Source organism: Varanus komodoensis, unplaced genomic scaffold (genome assembly GCF_004798865.1).
Source record: "Varanus komodoensis strain SLA01 unplaced genomic scaffold, ASM479886v1 scaffold6_4, whole genome shotgun sequence".
Taxonomy (NCBI): domain Eukaryota; kingdom Metazoa; phylum Chordata; class Lepidosauria; order Squamata; family Varanidae; genus Varanus; species Varanus komodoensis.
The window spans coordinates 5766450-5786851 of NW_025336347.1; the positions used below are offsets into that span (position 1 = coordinate 5766450).

General features: G+C 41.5%; 1 protein-coding gene across 2 annotated transcripts in view; it reads right to left on the bottom strand.

The window, feature by feature from the left end:
* CHL1 (cell adhesion molecule L1 like) overlaps positions 1 to 20402 on the bottom strand; it is a 246242-nt gene that overhangs the window by 51080 nt on the left and 174760 nt on the right. For both annotated transcript variants that reach the window (XM_044451911.1, XM_044451910.1), the window contains exons 7-10: positions 18129 to 18299; positions 15397 to 15438; positions 14020 to 14137; positions 8760 to 8941 (exon numbers count right to left, since the gene is read on the bottom strand). In XM_044451911.1, coding sequence (XP_044307846.1) covers positions 8760 to 8941; positions 14020 to 14137; positions 15397 to 15438; positions 18129 to 18299 — 513 coding nt within the window. The remainder of the gene's footprint in view (positions 1 to 8759; positions 8942 to 14019; positions 14138 to 15396; positions 15439 to 18128; positions 18300 to 20402) is intronic.

The window sequence follows — 20402 nt, forward strand, 5'->3', positions numbered from 1 at the left end:
GGGGGAAGAGGGGAAAAAAGTTCCTCCTGCACAAAGGATTTCTCATTTCAAACTATTTCTGGTGGAATATTTGGCATGCCATGAAAGAAAATGAGAGCACCTCTGCAAAGGATGTGGCAAACATGGATGGTTTCAGCAGAATAAATTTGAAGAACAGAATTTCAACACATTTTACGTAATCAAAATTTCAACCAGTTTAAGGTCATCATTATGAGATTTTTTTTTTTTAAAAAGTGCCATAATTCAATGGTGGTTGGTGTATGTTGAGAATTGCAGGACTTCTGTTTATACATGTATAGGATTGCACCTTAAAGAGGCTCTGGAATGCATCTCTTAATATTTTTGAAGAACTGTTGGAAGAATGAATGTATAGGCATCTTTTGAGATGGACAATCCCCTGGCTTGTGACTTCCAATGGCTAGATATTTACGAAGGGGCTGTATGTATCCACCTGGAGGAGACCCTTAATTCTATGTAACTATGCTATTTTCTTATTTATATAATTTTGTATAATTTCTCATTTCAACTCATTCTAGGAACTTCACCAACATGGGTTTGTTTCTATTTTTGATTAGTTTAAGGTTGGCTGGTTGGTTATAACCATGGGGTGGGAGGGGAAATGGACTTAAACATGAAAGCAAGGACTTCTCAGGCTAAATCTAGCCTTGTCTGAAGTTCAAAGGGCATTATGATATCAGAGGAGTAATCCTTAAAACTGTGAGCAGTCCTGTGATGCATCGAATCTTCCCAATAGCCATCACCTTGCCTTGTACCTCTCCATAAGCGCCAGGCCCAATTGGGGTCATAATACATGCAAGACACAATTCTGTTGATTTGAATGGCACTAATCACATTAAACTACAACTTAACAGGCGCAGTGGCTTTATCCCCTGAACTATTCAGCTTCCCCAACTTTCCACATGGTGGCATTAGGGACTCAGCTGTCACCATTTAGCAAGTGACTGAGAAATCACAACTGTGATGTCTAAATGTGGGCACATGACTGTGTACACCTCACACACATACACAAGACTGTAGTGTTCAGGGATGTAGGTAAGAACAAGAAGGTGGTAATCCAGTATAAACATATGAAATGGCCTAATGGGATGAAATATGAACTCAAATCAGAAGGATCCCAGATAAATATGTACAGGACACAACACCTAGTGCAAAACTTATTCCCAGCAAATTTGATTGTGGAAATTACATTCACGGGGCTGCTGTTTAGCCTTGAATTGAGTTCAGAAGATCAGGGATATTTCCAACATAATGCTCACTGCCCTATGACTGTGATGGGAAAGAGACATGCATCGATTCCCTGCTACCCCACAGAACAAGAGTCAGAAGCCTTGAATTGTGGCAATTTCCAGATCAATGGCTTTCCACAAAAGGAAGCTGAGACAATGAGTGAGCTCATCCCTGGTCGAATTACATTTGTGTTTGTGTCTCAGGTCAAGTTGGAAGCCAAACGCAGAAGCGTCCGACTGCTACTGACGTGGGCTGTTTCCCCTGTGCTCCCCTTGCCTCTCTCCTCCATGAGAGAGCGAGACTCCCAGGTTGCTATGCTTTTAATACTGTAAAGAATGAAATGTAAAAGTGAGCTCATTCTCATAGTATAGATCATTATGTAGGATCCATGTACCAAGGGAAGCCATAGCATGCCTATGATCTGCAGATACGCCCGAGTGTGTGGACACATACACACAAACACACACAGAGAGTCAACTATCACACCCCTGATTTCCACCCCACAACACATGAGCTGGGACATGATCAGTGGCCAGGAAATGTGGACTACTTGTTATGAGGAAGATGGAAAGGCGCATCCTGGAAGGGGTCTTGGCTGGCTAACTGGAACCCGGAGTAAGGATGCGGCAGTGTGTTATCGCAGGTCTCGCTTTTGCAGCTTACGACAAGGCAGCCCTGAGGTTACAGTATCCTGTTGTGATTTATCATGTGTACTTAATAAAAGTTGCCAGGTCAAACGGAAGACAGCAGGCCTGTGGCTTTAGTCATATGGTAGTAGGGACATGATCAGCAAGTTTTTTGTCGTATTGCTAGAGCAGTAGGAAAAATGCCAATTTGTTGAAAATGTTTATTTAGCAATTAAAAATATGCATTCTGTTCTCCTCTTAATAGTGCAGCTCTTGCTATAAGAGTGATAGCTCTTTCTATCACTATCTTGCTTACTCGTGCAGCTATTCACTATTCCCCCTTTCTATATTTGCTGGCCCCACAAAAGTGCTGGCCAAACTGTCCTTCTCTTGATGTTTTTCGTGAGGCTTCTTTACCACATGGTTTCTTCCTCACCTGAAGTTTCACAAATAACTTAAATCAGAGACTCTTAAATAGCTAACTGATTCCAACCTGCAATTAATTTTTCCCTGTGTGATGAGAGAGGACTAATCTCTCTGTTGCTTGAAATCTGAGTGAGGAAATGCTGGTGCATCTCAGCACTCCGACTCTCCAACTCCGAGTCTCTAAATGGGAATATTAAATGCATGGCCACATGCAAGAACTTAAGAAGATTGCCTGCTGAATCAGAGCAGATCTTGTTTTCCGGGGCAGTGAACCAGATGACTCTGCAAAGCCAGAAGGGATGGCACTAGCAGAGAGAACTTCCCCGAAGCTGGGATCCTGGGGAACGTTGATGCTCTGTCCGGTTCTGTGAGGAGGAGTAAGTTCTGGGAAGTTTTAAAAATTATAATTGGCCATTAAAGTCCATGATATTCTTTGGATATTAAAAATTACCCCCAACCCACCCACCCACACTTTCCCAGATGACCCTGGCACTGGCTCTGGCACTGGCCCTAGCCCTAAAGCACACACCACACAGGAAAGGCACCCACAAGAAGCTGGAAGGAGGCCAGGACTCCACCTTTCCCTGCCAAACACTTTTCCATACAATTGGGCCCCTCTCCAGCAGCTTTTTCTGCACAGGAGAAATGATAGACCTGCATAATTTCACCAGAGGAATGAATTTGAGGAGAAAGGGAATACCAAAAAAGTGGACAAGCATCTTCTCACCGATCCTGTCTTCACTCCAGCAGCTGTTTTAAATTATATATTTAAAAAAAACATGTATAGCTGTCAGGAGAATTAGGCATGCCTGAAAAATTATGTGACCTCTAATAAAAAGTCCAGGATCATTACCAGTGATGTAGCCTTTTAAGAACTGTACGGCTACTTGCGATAATGTGAAAAAGTATTGGATTAAAATACATAAATGGCTTGAGGAAATGTTACAAAAATCCTTAGCTTTTAAACTGAAATCTTCTTATTAGGCATTATGCCTGCTGATATTAGTAAACAAGAAATGTACTTGATTTTACATGTAATTACTGCAGCGAGGATTGCATTTGCTCAACAATGGAAAAGTGAAGAACCACCCACTGACGAACTGATCCTAAAAAAGATCTTGGACTGTGCAGAAATGGATAGATTGACTTTGTCATTGAAGAAGAAGGAAGATACTGATTTCTATCAAACTTGGGACTCTTTTTATTATTGGCTAGAGAAACGGGACTTCGTATAGATTTAAATCTGTTTCTAAGTTATCATAAATGAAAAAAAAAAGTGGGGGCTGACTCAGCGGGTCCGATGTTTCTGATGATTGATTTTGTTTTTAGTTTTTCTTTGTTTTAGGGCTTATAATTTTGAATAAAACTTATTGTAAAAAAAAGAACGGTAGGGTTCATTCTGAAGAGTACTGAATGATCAAAGCGCCACTCTTCAAATGCTGTTTCACCTGCATAGTCAGCCAAGCAGTCTTTGCTTTCAAATTAGGGTAGGATGTGCGTGAGAGAAATATAGAAACACCAGGCAGCTAGGAAGAAAGCTTTCTGATTTGAAGTGCAGAGATGACAGGAACCATGTAAATATTTGTGGTCTCATTTCTCCGGTATTGACAGGGAAGAGAGCAGACCAGGTGCAAAAAGCGGTGAGAATCTGCATAGGCCATAATGTGCACGTCTGACGTATATTTTTTTCTGTGTGTGCTTCAAAAGGAAGAAAGAAAGGTGCAACAAGGTGTGGTTGTTACTTGACTGTGGTTCCAATGGAATCCAAGATCACCAGTGAGGAAGCTGAGCTCAGTGAGCATGGCACTTCGTGTGTGATGCGCTGGGAAAGCAGATGATTAATGGTGCTGACTTTTTTGCTTGGAAACTCGAGAGAAAGAAAGGAATCGGGCCTATTAATTGTTTGGTTAATTATTTCATTCATTATATCCCTAGTCTCTTGTATGTGGACAGACATCTGGGAATAAGCTGAATTACTGTCAACATCACTGGTCTTCTTCAACAGATTTCATTGCTCACAAAAAATAAAATAAAATATAAAACAAAACAAAACAAAACAAATCAACACAGCTCTGTTTTGATGTGAACTGGGTGTGGATGCCTTTCCATTTCTGTTTCTTACTAAATGGAGACTGGAAAATTCATCTGAATCTGGGACTATAATTCTACACCGCTTAATTGCTGTGACTTCTTTGGCATTTGATTGATTTTGCAGCCCCTGCAGTTCTTTTGAAGGCTTCAGTTTTTCAGGCAAAAATTCTCAGCCAGATTGTTAAGATATTCAAGTGTAGCGGAGACACATTCCAAGCCATCTGGGTGATTTCTAAGTCAGCAAATTTGTAATACTGTAGCTGTTTCATATCTAATGCAATATCCCTCATTCCACCCTTCCTCACACGCCCCATTGCCCACAAACCGTCAGGTAGAAAAGCAGGTGATGATCCAGGAGTTATTTACAAAAAGTGTCCCATCAATTTATAAAGTAGCATAAAAATGAAAAATAAATATTTGAAACACTTATTTCCTCTCTGGATTCCCTATGACCAGGAGAATAAGAGAGCAATAAATAGTAAAATCAAGCAGGGAACAGATGTGTGCAGCTTAATGGTTTCTGTGCTCATTTTTCTCTGTGGTATGGGCAGTTTTATTATTTGATACTGCTGTTAACTGCAAGTAAAATGATGAGAGTTTGTCCACACGATGACAGTGTATTTTTCATCATATACCATATGAGGTATACTTGGAGATGAATGAATAAGTGTCATTCAAGATCACTAAGGTTCCTCAAACTTCAGCTTGCTACTCACCTCTTTTCCATGTGTTTGTGTTTGTACTTTTCATTTTGTGTGAATGAGAAAATTGTGCAAAACAGCTGTCAAACATGAAAGCTGTGCAAAGCTCCCCAAATCTGCATAGAGTCCCTTCAGACAAAACGTTCAGAAATTTGAGAACAATGTATCTCCCCTTGGCTTCCTCCATTCCTCAAATTACACATTCTCAGAAAGGTTCCTATTTTCATACTCACGTGCACATTTTGCAAACATGAATGCAAGTTTGGATATTTGTGATCCTGTTCACATCCAGGATGGTGAATGTGGCATATTCAAGTGATTTGTAAACTGAAACATAATTCTCATAGTTCCCTGGATGTAGGACTTTGTTCACAAAACGCAGATACAAAGCACAATTGGCCAGCGGCATTTAGATAAAACTCCTTTCGTGATAAAGGCTTTCACCAGCATCTTGCAGGCCTGCACAGGTTTGCTCTGAAATGCACCACCTCTGGAGCTGTGACTGCCTGTGTTCTTTCCCTGCATTCAAGCCCTTTTAACAGTGGTGTTTTGCTGTTAAAGCCTTGAAAGGCTTTATTATACTGTGGTTGTTATTTTACAAAATCTTTGCAAACTGCCTTGTGGATCCCAGAAAGGCATTACAGGAAAACAGTCGATCGATCAGAAGACAAACTCCCCCTATCCCCCTATACCAAATAATCATTGTGGATATGCAAAGTTCATAGAACCAAAGACAAAGTTTATAGAACCATATCAGCTCATGAACACGCATTGCTTGCTTTTATATAAACAGTGAGTAGCATGGCGGCAGCAAGTGTGTGTAACAAGATCTGGGAGGGAGGGAGAGGGGGAGAGAGAGAGAGAAAATACCCATGGCACATGTCTTGGTGTTTAACCCTACCTTCTAGGTTTTGGTTTTATTTACTGGTAGCCCTAAAACTCAGGGCCAATAAACTGAAACTCAATCCAGATAAGATGGAGGTTCTGTTGGTGGGTGATTCAAACTCCTGGGTAGGTGACCTGGCTCTTGCCCTGGACGGGATTGCGCTCCCTCTAAAGGCCACGGTCCGCAGCTTGGGAGTGCTCCTCGACCTGGAGCTGTCCTTGGAAGCTCAAGTGACAGTGGTGGCAAGGAGCGCTTTCCTTCAGCTTCGGGTACTCCATCAGCTGTGTCCCTACCTGGAGGAGGATCGCCTAGCAACAGTAACACATTCATTGGTTACTTCCTGGTTGGATTTCTGTAATGCGCTTTATGTGGGGCTGCCCTTGAAGACAGTCCGGATACTTCAGATGATTCAAAACAGAGCTGCCAGGATGCTTTTGGGGACTGGGCACTATTCTCATATAAGCCCAGTCTGCTCCATTGGCTTCCCATCGAAGTCCGGGCTCAATTGAAGGTGCTGGTTATTACCTATAAAGCCCTAAACAGCTTGGGACCAGGATACCTAAAGGAATACCTTCTTCCCTATTTGCCCTCCTGCCCCCTGAGATCAGCAGCAGAGGCCCTCCTCCGGGAACCCTCTGTGAAAGATGTTAGGAGACAGAGTACCCGGAGGAGGGCCTTCTCTGCAGTGGCACCCCGTCTATGGAATGCACTCCCCGGAGAGATCCTCCTGGTGCCATCATTATAAGTTTTTCAGCACCAGGTTTAAGACCTTTTTATTTAATCAATATTTTAATATGTTTTAATATTGAATTTTATTACTGTATAATAATAAAATAAATAAATAAATAAATAAATAAATAAATAAATAAATAAATCTCTACCTTTACTCTACTAGCCTCACATGTCCCATGTGTGGATATAGCCCTGGCCTTCTAAAAAGGCAAGAGTTAGTTATTACTAAAATAACAAGCCTATAGAACTCTACTTGAATTACTTCTCTGGAGGAGATGGGAAAGCACCTGAGTATGCTTAATTTTATTAACCATACATTGTGATCAGTCTTGGAGGTCTAGATGGTTGTAATACCATTGCAATGCTGCTGGGACTTCTTTCAGGCACAGCTTTGAGCAACATGGCCTGAAGATTACTCCCATAAATGTGTCATATGAAAGGCCAGTTGCCATAAGAATCATATTTGCTGAGCTTGCAGACTGAGAGAATTACTCCAGCTAAGCTGTGTGACTGTCCACCATTGATTACATAGCATGCATACTGGAGTAACACAGTAGGAGTTCACACCACCTGTATAAGTGCTTGGAAAATATATCAGGCCATTTTCTTCCATGCCTCCATGCCTCTGTTAGGTCATTTCCTGAGATGATTAGACAGAATGATTTATGATGGCTGCTTCCTGCCCGCCCCCACCCAGCAAGGACTAGAACCGTGAAAATTCCGTACAGGAGCTCTCTCTTAGAATTGTTTCTTTCTATGTCTTCTTCCCTAACAATGCAATCCTATGCATCTTTACTCAGAGGTAACTCTGACGAGTCCAGTGGAATTCCCTGGTAAATTTGTTAAGGCTACAATCTAATGGCATATATGCATTATAGCTGAGTAGATACTTATTCCTTCTCCCTATGAAACCTGTGGAGCTGTTGTTGCATGTTACAGTTCAGGAAACACTTTTAAACAGAAAAGTGGTATTCATGCTTAAAACAGAAAAACTCTAGTGCAAAGAGGAGCTTGCATAGCAACAACTGTTCACTGAAATGTATGGATGCAATTTAGCTGATAACAGTTGTGCCTTGTACATGCATTCTGAAAAAACACTGGACGTCTGTTTTTCCTTTATTTCATCTTTTGATGCTATACCAGCCTCACTGTCAAGACAAAGCACACATGACCCTTTATGCTACCATATTTCTGTAATCCTATATAGAAGCATATAATTATAATCCCAGGTAAGTGTTTTAGCAGAGACTATGCTAGAATCCATCAAATCATGAGCTGAATGCTTCCCTGCATGTCAATGCTATAGAACTCATTCTTAGCTGAAACTAACCCATGTGCCACAATTCCTTTTAGACAGATATTGCTTTCATGGCATTGTTTTCCTTCTATAGATACCCATGGAAACCACAGGCAGGCATGTCTATATGGGTCTATATAGGTACAGTGACAAGAATGTGCGGTGACCTCTTAGGAAGCATACCTGAATTCACTTTGGTCACATGCCAGGGTATGTACACCTGAAGACGTATCCCTGTGAACACCTGAGTTGTTGAACGTGTCAGCTGACTGCTGAACAGCAAAGTTAACCCGTTTTGTATTTCTGACCTTGACAAAAATATCTTGGAGCATCCAAGATGAAATTGAATTCAGCCCTCGGGCTCAAATAGGTTCTCTGCTCCTGACTTACACAATTCATCTCCCTGAATCAGAAAATGTTCAGGCTCTATTTAATATTACAGTGCACAAACATCTTTAGATTGTGGCTTTTTATCAGATCTACAAGGCAGGGGATTCATCAAGTGCAGCATCTCCCACTGGCAATTTGGCATTGGGTAAACTTCCTGTATTCGCTGGTGTCTGATACTGCGAGAGAGAGGAATGTTAAGTGCTGGGCAGTCACTTTATATAGTTGTGTGTCACAGTTATACCTTTGGTGCAACCAGTGTATATTCTGGGGAGCACGGACATTTCACTGACCAAAAAGTTGCAATTGAACTGCCAATCATACATTTCATTCAAAACACGTCACCATTAATATGGCCACAGTACCTTCAACGCCAACAGTGAACTCATGCTTTGCTTCTCCCAAATCATTTCGGGCTATACACTCATAGGTCCCTGCGTCATCTGCAGTGACTTGTTCTATCTTCAGGATCTTCCCATAATTTTCAACGGCTCCTCTATTAGGTCTGCCTCTGTCAACTCTTCTCCAGCTCAGATGTGGTGTTGGACTACAATGAGAATGGTCAGCAGACATGGAGAAGAAATGCAAAAGATTTATGTTAAAATACATCACTGTTCCCCTTTCTCCTGCAAAAATAGCTGGATAGCTTATGCATTTAGAGTTTGTGCATTTATCTTTGTTCTATTATGTCACTGACTTCTGTAAATCACTTCTCTCCCACATACATAGTCATATACATACATCTTGGTCATATACATACATCTTGGACATCAGATCAGAAATGTGAATTCTTTGGAACCTGTGTTGTCTTCCTGTGAAACGATACTACAAATAGGAAAAGGATAGGCTATTACCAACAGAAGCTTAAGAAATGGCTTCAAATGCCGCAGGAAACAGCAAAGGTGGGGATTCTAGTCTCATTCCATTCCACGATGGCTTTCATAGCCATAAATGGCATTAAAGATTTCACTGTGATGACACTAATCAATTCTGTGTCCGCCCAGCCAGAGCTAATTCCCTCAGCAACTGAATATAAAAGCGACTTTGTCTTTTGCAGAATTAATGGGGCACCCTCATAATAAGCAAGGCAGAAGTTCAGGGCAGGCTGCTAACTTAACATTCCCAGCTGGCTTTCCTGATGCCAGTGCTGTACGTGATGCGCAGAGACCAGAGTCCTGTCTGTTTACTCTTGTGTCCATCTGTTGAGAGGGCAATATGCCGAGACTCAGGTTATTCCTAGCTCTGCATTCCTGAAAGATAGTATGGTTTCCCATGGGCAGATGGTTTACACCAGAAGGGACATTCATGTTCTTCAGAAGACATCTCCCCCATTCTTTTTCTGACTCTAGAGTATCTACTCTAGTGGAGATATCTTTAAATACCTTCTTAAAGATAGCTTGTAGCAAAGTTTGGCTTAGTCTGGCCCATGAACTGCATTCTGCCCTGTGCCTCTCAGGAAAGAAAGTCCATGTATTGCTGGTCAGTATTTTACTGAATGCTCCTCTCTCCTCCCTATTTCTCACCCATTCCTATTAGGAACATTGCATAGATTCAAACAAGAGCCAGGATTTCCCCACAAAATCCCACTGCAACATAAATAATATAAACATCTGGGAAGAGTGAGAGAGTGGAATATAGGACATCGCTGCCTTGCTGCCTTGCAAATACATCTTCGTACATGAGGCATTTTCATGTTTCTGATGAAAAATGTACTCTTTTTTTCTGAATTACAGCTGAACTTCACTTCATGCATATACTTCCAAAGAATATTTTTATCATGTTTAAGAATTCTATCCTAAGAGGAGCCTATTTTCTCACTGTTCTACAGCTGTCACATAGCCCCTGGACGAGGCAATCTTGGAATTATGAGAAATGCAATAGAGAAGCCCACGGAGAGCAAATTATTCTAGTACACCTTTGCAGTAGGAGAAACTGGATGATGCAAGAACATTCTCAAGATCAAAGCGATAGGACTCTTTGGCAGAGGCTGCTTGGAAGGAAGCAAGATTATTAAGCAAGGAGAGCCAGGGTGGTGTAGTGGTTAAGAGCATGGGACTGGGACTCTGACGACCTGGGTTCTAGTCCCCGCTCAGCCATGGAACCAACTGGGTGACTTTGGGCCAGTCACAGACTCTCAGCCCAACCTACCTCACAGGGTTGTTGTTGTGGGGATAAGATGAAGGAGGAGATGTAAGCTGCCTTGAGCCCTTTGTAGGAAAAAGGCAGGCTATAAATCCAAAATACAATACATCATGATGAGTCAGAGAGGGACATGAAGGGCAGCCTCCAGGTAGATAAACCCTCTGGGCTCCGAAAAGCCTTCAATGACTCTATTTAAAGTGTGTGGCAAATTCACATGATTGCCATGACATGCTAGTATGCCCTACATTTGGGGCTTGATTGCTGCTGTAAACTGCAAGTATCCAACTTGTACATTTTAGAGTTGGTGACAACCATGATGGCAATTATTATGGTGATTTAAATACCACTCTTTCTTATTGGGAAATCCTCCAGCAGGGCTGACTTCAGGGGTCAACATTGTTGAACAGTTGCAAAAGTCTCAGCAGTGAGGATATGCGGCACTGGGAATTCTGTTCCATTCTAAACCAACAGGATTCTGCAGCATTTCCATTCCAGGAAGTGGTGGCAGACTCTAGTGGATTTTTCCTCAATTCCAGAAAAAAAACTGTTTTTTTCCAGTTTTGCACAAGGGTGTGTCATAGCATCCACTACGTAAACCCACAGGAGAATATTCTCCTCTTGTCAGTATCCTTATCAATCTTATTGCATCCGTAGAAACTGTGTTTAGCCCAGTAGAGCTTTGCTGTGTACCTGTGAAAGGGCGTGCCAATTTTCCATTCCGTTTTCACTCAGGCATCGCCAAGTGGAAGATGGAACTGGAGAGCTCTTCAGGAACAGCAGAATATGGCTCTGCTCGACTAATGAAGCAGTGTGTGAAGAGCATGAGCAGGAAATGGACAGGAAGGGAATATGTCCTATGCAGACCTACTTAGTAGCCTTGTGATTATGAACTCCTGTGCATATTGTATCTGAATGACAGCAATGTTCCCCCATTCAAAATGTGCAAATTGCCACCATTATAAACAGAATCTAGCTCAACTCATGACAGAACAAGTGAGTAGCAACAGGGAGAAAATGGAGCCGAATCCGCAGGCCAGATCAGGAAGCTCCGTTGCAATGTCACCTTCGGAATGGAATTTCCCTGCATCCCTGCCCAGCAAAAGGCCGCCTAGAGCTAATGGTGCTCTTCCTTCTCATTGCTCCTTCCTCTCTGCTTCTTGGTCTTGGGAGACAAGGAAGAACAGCAGCATCTGCCCAAAGACCCCCAAACCCTGCAGCCATCACTGTTTTACCCATCTAAATTGACCCCTTGCTTTTGAGCTTCTGAATTCAAGCACATGTGGGGATCGATGCTGCTGAGTTATCAACTGAGGCACCCTTGACTTTGGATTTCTGAACTTGTTTCAGGCTCCCGGGTGTGCAGCACTTGCCACCGTCATTTGTCTTTTTCTCTTCTCTTGAAGGCTTATCCATGTGGACAAGAACATCCATATATTGATTCAAGCACCACACAAAAAAAGGATCTTGATGTAGTGGCACGATCAAATCAACATTTCGTTTTGCAATGTTTTACCTGCTGGCAACCCATAAAGGAGGGACAATGGGGAACCTGAACCAAAAACTGCAGAAAAGCAAGCCACAGGTAGACCAGTCCTGGAGTTAAGCTGAATTAAATCCTCACTGTCACTAATGTCAGTGCTAAAACCAGAGTGGAGGCTTAGGGCAGACCAGTCCGACCAGAAGTTCCACCCCCAGCTTGCCAGCCTGTGCCCTGATTGGCTCCTGGCGGCCTGGGGCTGAGCAGAAGTCCATTGTTGCCAACAGCTGGATGTCGGCTGGCTCCAGCTGCTTTCCCGCTCTCTTTGGCAAATGTTTGCTTCACAGTGTTGCCCCCATTAAGTGGGAAGCTGTAGTTCTCAAATAAAGGCAGAGGGGAAGAGTGGGAAGCATGTATGTCAAAAATAACCAAATGGAACGAGGGCTGTCCACTAATTACTGCTTAATTAATGGGAATTTAATGCTGGTCAAACAATCTTGATTAATTCCGTATGCTGAGAATTCTGCAGCTTACATTGTGCATTTCTCAGTTTATGGAGTCCTTTTATATCTGCCTGTTAGAAAACACAGGTTCTACAGTACTAAAGTGCCGGCTTTCCCAACAATGTAATGGATTGCATACATGCGTATAAAAGGGGGAAATGATGTTTCAATTTTCATAATCATTGTGCTTGAAATAATGGCTGCCACTATGAGTGAAAGCTCTGTGACTTTTGGCTTTCAAGCCTGATTAGAGTTACACATGGATAAATGGCACTGATTTCAGTCACACTAACCAGCAGACAACAGCAGAATGGCCACCTGAATATTGTGGTTGCCTAAGGACTTAACGAGAAGAATTGCTCCACTATTGTTTTAGAGTGCTGAGGTTGTCCAATCAAACATCCAGCTGATAAAAAACCCTTTTGGTTTGTCACAAGTCTGCTGGCAGGAAAAATGAATCAGGTTTGGGGAGAATGATCTGGCATGCATCTTTTGTAATAGCATTTGCTCTTATTACACAGCTCTACTGAAGATAACTTTCGCATGCCTCTGTAAAACAGGAGTGGACAACTTACAGGATTCTGGAGAGCGATTCCTTTCTGGAAGCCACTGGCCACTGCCCCCGTCCAAATCTGCCACCCAAATTCAGTGGCATAGCAGTGCAGTAGGAACTAAGAGCTGATATTTCTTTCAAACCAGCCCTTCCTTGGTGCAATGCTGCTGAATTTTGGCCGGGGGGGGGGGGGTTGAAAAAACGGCAGTGGCAACCAATGGGCCATAGCTTGTATACCTCTGCCATTAAAAAAAGCAAGCCTAGCTTTTGAGAGTGCAGTGCTGGCAAAAGATACTTCGCTTCTGGAAGCAGAGCCCTCATGGTGCCTCCCAACCGCACGAAGGCACTGCTGTGCTACTCGCAGACTGATTCCTGCTTGCATCTCCTTCCCACAGCCACATTTATCCACTTGCATGGTAGTGGTCGCTCTGGGCAAGTATAGACTTCATTCTAGGGATGTGTATAGAAAAACAAAACTCAAGTTCACGGAACTTATCCAGATTGTACTGCAATGCTTTTTCCAGCTCACGTATGTAACAGATTGTGGTCTTTGCTCCTTTTCTTTTATACGGATATTTAAAATATTTAATGAATATTTCCCCAAATAAATGCATTGTCTCTTTCAAATGCATGCATACTTCTCTCATGTTTGTGTTCATTCTATCAAAAGCGTGCAGTTTTTCAGGTGCATTTTTCAATGGTGTGCATTCTGACAAACATGTTTTTGGTGTTCATGAATCACATTGCACATTTTAAAAGACGCACTTTGACCACAGATTGTGTTCACATCCACATTCACTTTGAGAGGTACAAACTCATTAAATTCTAATAAAACTTCAATAAAACGAATTTCTCATCTACCCCTATTTAAGTTGGACAAATATTGCATGGTGATTGCAAACTTTTCTTGCCTCTGTGTTAATTTAGAGTTATAAAATGGGCACACTCACAGTCCTTCAGCGATACATTCCAGAAAAACATCCTCTCCTTTCAAGACAGTCGCTTCAGAACTGTGGCCAGCAGATTCAGGGATAAGCAGTTTTGGTCTCCTTTCCTTGATTAGATTTGCTGCAAAGTGGGTGAAAAGTAATTTCAAAGCTCTTGCTATAAGATATGTTCACGTCTTCCTGATCTGATCAGTCCAGATCTATAAAAATCTTAGTGGTAGTTCATTCTGGTATTATGTATCAGAAATCAAATGGCATTCTCCTTCCACAGGGCTTAGATGTACAACAGATCGCTCACTTATTGTACACTTACTGCATCCGGGATCATATACCTCAAAAAGCAGTGCTGAGCTGTAAGTTGTGGATACAACTTTGGGGATGTAGCAAACATAGGAGGTTTTCCATTCCTAAAGTGGAAACCACGTATTTACAGTGGCGCATCTTGTGCCTCAAACTAGCTTATGCCCCGCCGATATCCATAAAACTGTAACAAAAGACACTTCCGTGATGTTCCTGCTCTCACATCTCCTTTTTGTATGAAGGAAGGGATGGGACCTCTATCAGGACAACTACAGCACTGGCATCCCAGCCTGGGTGGGAGAGAAACCACTGCCCCCTCCCTCCAGTTTTTCCAGGACGTTTCCTATTCACCTGATGGGAGTTGCTTAGACACTGGAAAAAAAAAAAAAAGAATTGCATAGCAGGTTTTGGAGGAAAATAAACAGGCCTGGCCTATGTTCAGAGAAGCTAACATTTCTAAATATGCAAAACAAGAATAATAGAAAGGCTTAGCACACCCCTTACTGATTTTACCATTAAAGGAGATTTAGAAACTGTTTTCGATGCTGCACAAAGGGCTGAGACGATTGTGCTCAGAGCAGCTTCCTGACGCTTAGTGCCTTTTGGATGTAATGGGCTCCAACGTCTATCTAGGTGGGAATGATGGGGGTTGTAGTACAACACAACTGGAAGGTGGCAACTTGGGAAAGGTTGGGTTAGCTCTTATTGGGTAACCTTGGGACAAGTCAACGTGACACACAGGTGTATTGCCACAATAAACTGGGGTCAGAGGCAAACCCTTTTTTTCCCTGTGTCTATCCATTAGAGGAGCTTAAAGTGGTAAAGTTCATCTGGAAAAACAGTAGCATATAAATGCAATAAATAAATGGGGACTTGTGGCTTGTACAGTCTCTTCTATAAGTTGTTTCTCTTTATATGGCCATATTACTTACACCCCAAACCTATGCTTTTCTATTCATATTTTCATGTAGTAAGTAAATTTTCTCCCTACAAACATAAGTGGAGAAGTGTGGTATTTTCTTCTATTCAAAACTATAATTCAGAAATTGTGGACCCAGATGCTAAATAGTGATAACTTACCCTTAGCAGTATTAGATGAACTGGAATCATTAGTATTTTTTGCTGAAATAAACAAAAGACGGAAACCAAATGGAAACATAAATGGTGATGAAACGGATTAAAGATGGAAGCAATCAAACCAAAGAAAGATTGGAATTTCTGTCCCAAATGACATTTGCTCAATCCAACCTGTACAACACTGTAAGGGGCTTTTGAAACTCTCCCTGTAAGAGAAATCCCCTCCAAATAAAAAATAAATCACACAGGCTCAATTCAGATTCCTTGCATTTCCCCAGGACATGACCATTTTATTCTGTCTCAAAACAGACAGTAGGACTGTGAAACATATAATGCAAACATGCACAGTGATAATGAACTAAAGCAAACACAATGTAAACACTGCAAAGGCATCTGAGTCAGATAATTTTAAGTTGATCTACGTTGTCATGTTAAGTCAGCCTACTTAGGGGACACCCTTAGGAAACAAACCTCTGTGGAGCCCGTCCCTCCTGGAAGAATATAACTCGGCCTGGTTGGACAGTAACTTCTCCCTGGTCTACACACTTTTCTACAAGTGCATTATGAACATTTGTCATGCCAGCCTGTATACAGATACAGACCCAGTGATATTGTGAATGTGACAAACATGAATCTCCACTCAGTGTCAACCTGGTTGTGTAAGGAGACACATAACATTCCCCACAGTATGATCCCCACACTGTGAGAGGTTGTGTGTTCACAGACCTGAGACTGTGAACTTGGATATTTTTCAGCAAGCTTGATAGCTGCTGCTTAAAGTGATATTAACACCAACGCTAATGCCAATTATTTGCTTTTGCTTTCTCTCATTTTCTCTCTCGAACTTTCTCATCTCTCCATTTTCTCCTTCCTGTTTTCTTTAATGAAGATTTGGTATGTTATGACACAGGGAGCTACTTGAAAGCTTCTGTGTAAACTAAAGTTGCATTCTCAGTTATTTTAACCTTTGTATTTTGATTTTAGCATAAAATACATTAGCTGGACTTCATTTTGGTTAGAGAACCTACCCAGTTTTGCTTAAAGCAAAATTTCAAGGCAACGGGAACCTACTCATGCAAAATGTGAAACAGCCCAATCCTATGCATGTCTATTCAGACGTCCTACTGTTTTCAGCATGGCTTATTTCCTTATAAGTATGTCTAGGCTTGCAGTCGAAAGAATTATATGGAAAGTATAATGAAAGCATTTTTTATACAACTAATAAAATTACTTAAGATAGTTCTCTGCATCTCTGCTCTAATACTAATTGGATCACCAAACAAGATTGTTTCTATTTTCTTTTTCTTGGCATGCATTCTAGAGATAACAGTCTGCATTTTTTCCTCATTCTGTCTGTAGTACCTCTTTCTGTTATTTATGTTTTTCCCAATCACAATGGACCTGAGAAGAATAAATTGCCAATGGTAAAAAAATGTGAAAATGGTTAAAAATCTGAATGATGTGGCTGTAAATCACAGAAACAGATAACTGAAAATTTCTGCTTTGAAAAAAAACACATTAGGTTGATTATCTTCTGAAAAATGCAGGAAATTTATTCTGCTGCAAAACCTAATTTCTATGAAAACAAGATACTCTGATGCTTCTTGAGTGAATCCTGTTTCTGTCCCTTTCCTGGGAAATTTAGATATTTTTCCAGCTTCAAAAAGAGGAATGCACTAAGTCTCCTTATGTTAATTGAAGAGTTTGAGCTTCCGATGCGTATTGAAAACCATACATTGCATTTTCATTTAAAAATGATAATGACTTATGGGCCAAATGTATGGACCTGCTCATCAAGCAATTAAAAGTATAATGAAGCACAAGTCTTGTACTGCGAAAATAATACATGCATTTTGTATGGAGCAACCAGATCAGACATCTGGCCAGTACTATACCGGAAGAAGACACTAAACTGGTCATAAGCAGTGTTGTTAGACAGGACAATTTGATCAGAGGCAGGATGGCAAGAAGTTTTCCCTTGACATCATTAAGTGTTCCCTGTCAGGCTTTTGGCCACAGAAGACCAATCATAGGCACCGATCCTTGGTAGAAAACTCTTTTTAAGAGAACTGGTGTAATTTGCCGGTCCTCATATAAGAGGACCATGTGGATACTGATAGACATGGACAGAGCAGAGAGGAGCAGAGAGGAATGGGGAACCCTTTGTAATGGTGTGGCTAATGGCCAGAGGAGCGGAAGAGTCAGGCCACCGAAGCTGCCCCTGCAGCCACTACATTGCACTACATTCCCTGTGTGGATTTCGGCTCCACAGCTTTGACTGGATGGCAAACGCTTATATTTCTTATCTAACAAATACTGGGGGATCTATAGGTATGCTGATGGCAGATGCCCCAAGGTTCAGCTCTGCCACTCCAACAATGCAGGACCTTATTTCAGAGGCTCCATTTGCAGGCTTTGGAAAAGAGGCTGATTTCGGGCATGCATCATGATTGGATTTTTCTCATCCCAAAGTACGGGACCAGAACTGCAGCCGTGATTTGGAGGAACAATGGTGGTGGATTGGTTCTGGTCTACTGAATGAGCCAAATCTAGCTCTCATAGCAAGAACAGCTGTGGAAGAATAAGTGTATTAGCATGTATTTTCTGTAGTAAAAATTGTATCAAAAACACATGTCAAATGGAAGAAATCCCAGAGGAGTGGCAGGTTTGTGGCTAGGCAGAACCTTTGGGGAAGGAGGGAGGGCTGAAGAGGGAAACTGAATTCTCAGACTTACACCGTGTAACTGTCAGTGTCATTGGCATTTTCTGTACGATAGTCCTTAGTCTCGGAAATGCAGCAAAGCAGCAATAATCGCTGCGGCTGTCATTTTCTTCCACATTTGCAAAGAAAAGATCTCCCTTAAGGCTCATGGAGACTCTTTCATCTTGTGGGATGTGCTGCAAATCTATAAAGAAAAATAATAATAATAATATAATGATATGGTAATGATCCCCACCTCCCACCCCTATCAAGACGACAGTTTTCTCTTCTGTCAAACACTTGCTCCCAGGTAAGAAAATGACTCTTTGATGTTAAAGAGTCATGAGGTCTGAAAGCATCTGTGCAATTTTCACCAGCTTTCTACAACACTGCCTGCGAAAGGAAAAGTGTCTGAGAAGCAGCAGAAAATGGTGTGCCCATACTCAGCCACCAAGGGCTTGCATTTATTTAGGTATTTATTGATCTGCAGCTATATAATCAATGGTGCATAAGGATCATGTTGACAGGATGCAACGTTTTATATGACAAATGCATCATTTAACTGCGCAACTTCAAAGTATGGCTGATTGTTGTTGTTTCTATACCATCTAGGCCTATATTATAGATTTCTTATCACAGAGAACACATATTTATAGTCATTGATTCTGCATGCAATGATATTGCGCTCTCTCTCTCTCTCTCTCTCTCTCTCTCTCTCTCTCTCTCTCTCTCTTTCTCTCTCTGTGTGTGTGTGTGTGTGTGTGTGTGTGTGTGTTCAGAAGGCAGCAATCATCCTACTGATTGAAAAATATTTCCTAGTTCTAAAAACAGTTAGTGAATTTTCTAGAAATTCCTAAGGTTCTATTTCCTATGCATCGTTCCTCTGGATTTGACTAAATTTTCCAGCTATTACAAGTCTGTGAGCTATTGCTCTAGACTATTCCTCAAGAGGCCTACTTGTACTTCTTTTCTTATTTTGTGTGCTAGGCAGTGAAATGGGGCAGAATTTGTTCCAGTACTTTATTCCTCTTTATTATTTTTGTTTATTTGTTTCATAAATCCATTAGTAAAAAGGAACTGATGCCAACTGCCAATACAATATTCAGAAGTTTTAAAGTTATCAGTTAATCTTTTTCCAGATGATTATCTCCTGGTAAAACTGTGAGGATTTACATACAGGTCAGTGAAATACATAAAAGTCTCAGTATGAAATGGACACCTTTCAGAACCTTCCTTCTCCAGAAGCCTGCACCAAAGGAAGTGAAGTGAGCAGCTGGTAAATTGGGGGTGTCTTTCGGCGCAGCACAGAGAAGCTTTCCTAGCACAAGCACCGCACTTTTGGGGGCACAAGGTGAAGACATTTTCCCAAGCATTTCATCCTTTTGGCTTGCTTTGCTTTATAATCTGTTATTGTATTTTAAGCCCTTGTTCTTCCACTAGGTCCTACTTTTGATTTTACACTGCAGGTTTCCATTTTAAAACTTTTATATTGTATTTATTGTGTCATGTTTTATGGTTTAATTGTTGCAAACTGTCTGGACAGCTTCAGTGAATGGGTGGTACAGAAATGTAATAAATAAAGTAAATAAACTAATTGACAGTGACAGAAAAACTGAAGATATTCCGGAGCATCACTCAACAGAATCAGAGATGCCCCAAAGGAGCCTGAAGTCCATGAAGTGAATACATATTGCTATCTAATGTGGGAGGAGGCACAGAAGGACATCCAGTCCAAACTCAACGAGCAGCATTCTGGGAAGCGAGATGTGACTGGCTTATCCTTTCTCTGATGCAGGGACAGGGTGAAGTTCTCCCCCTGGAGCACCCAGATGCATGCTTGGTATACCACCTGCCCAAATCAGGTAGCATGAGACAATACAAAGAAAAAATTAATGGGTGACAAGTCAACCAAGATAAGTCACAGGACCCTGGAGAAGGATGAGAAAGGTCTCCCTGGGACCCTCTGAGACCCTTCAGTTTAGTACCCGGAGGCTATATCCCATGTCTTTTCCATCCTCTATCCTGCCACATAATCTGATATTTCATCATGATTCCCGTGGAAACCTCTACCATCAATTTTTTCTTCCCATATGTGTATAATTTGGGTTTGCTCTCTTTGCCACTCCTGCTGTCTTTAACGGTCCTGAAAATTTCCTGTACATAAATGGGATGCACTGGACCAGCTTCACTCCACTAATTCCTTATCATGTTTCTTCGTATTGTGTTGAGATCAGCCAGGCAGCAGAAGTTAAGATACAACATTCATCTATACAATTGCTTTATAATCCCTTTCATGATTCCCTTGCTA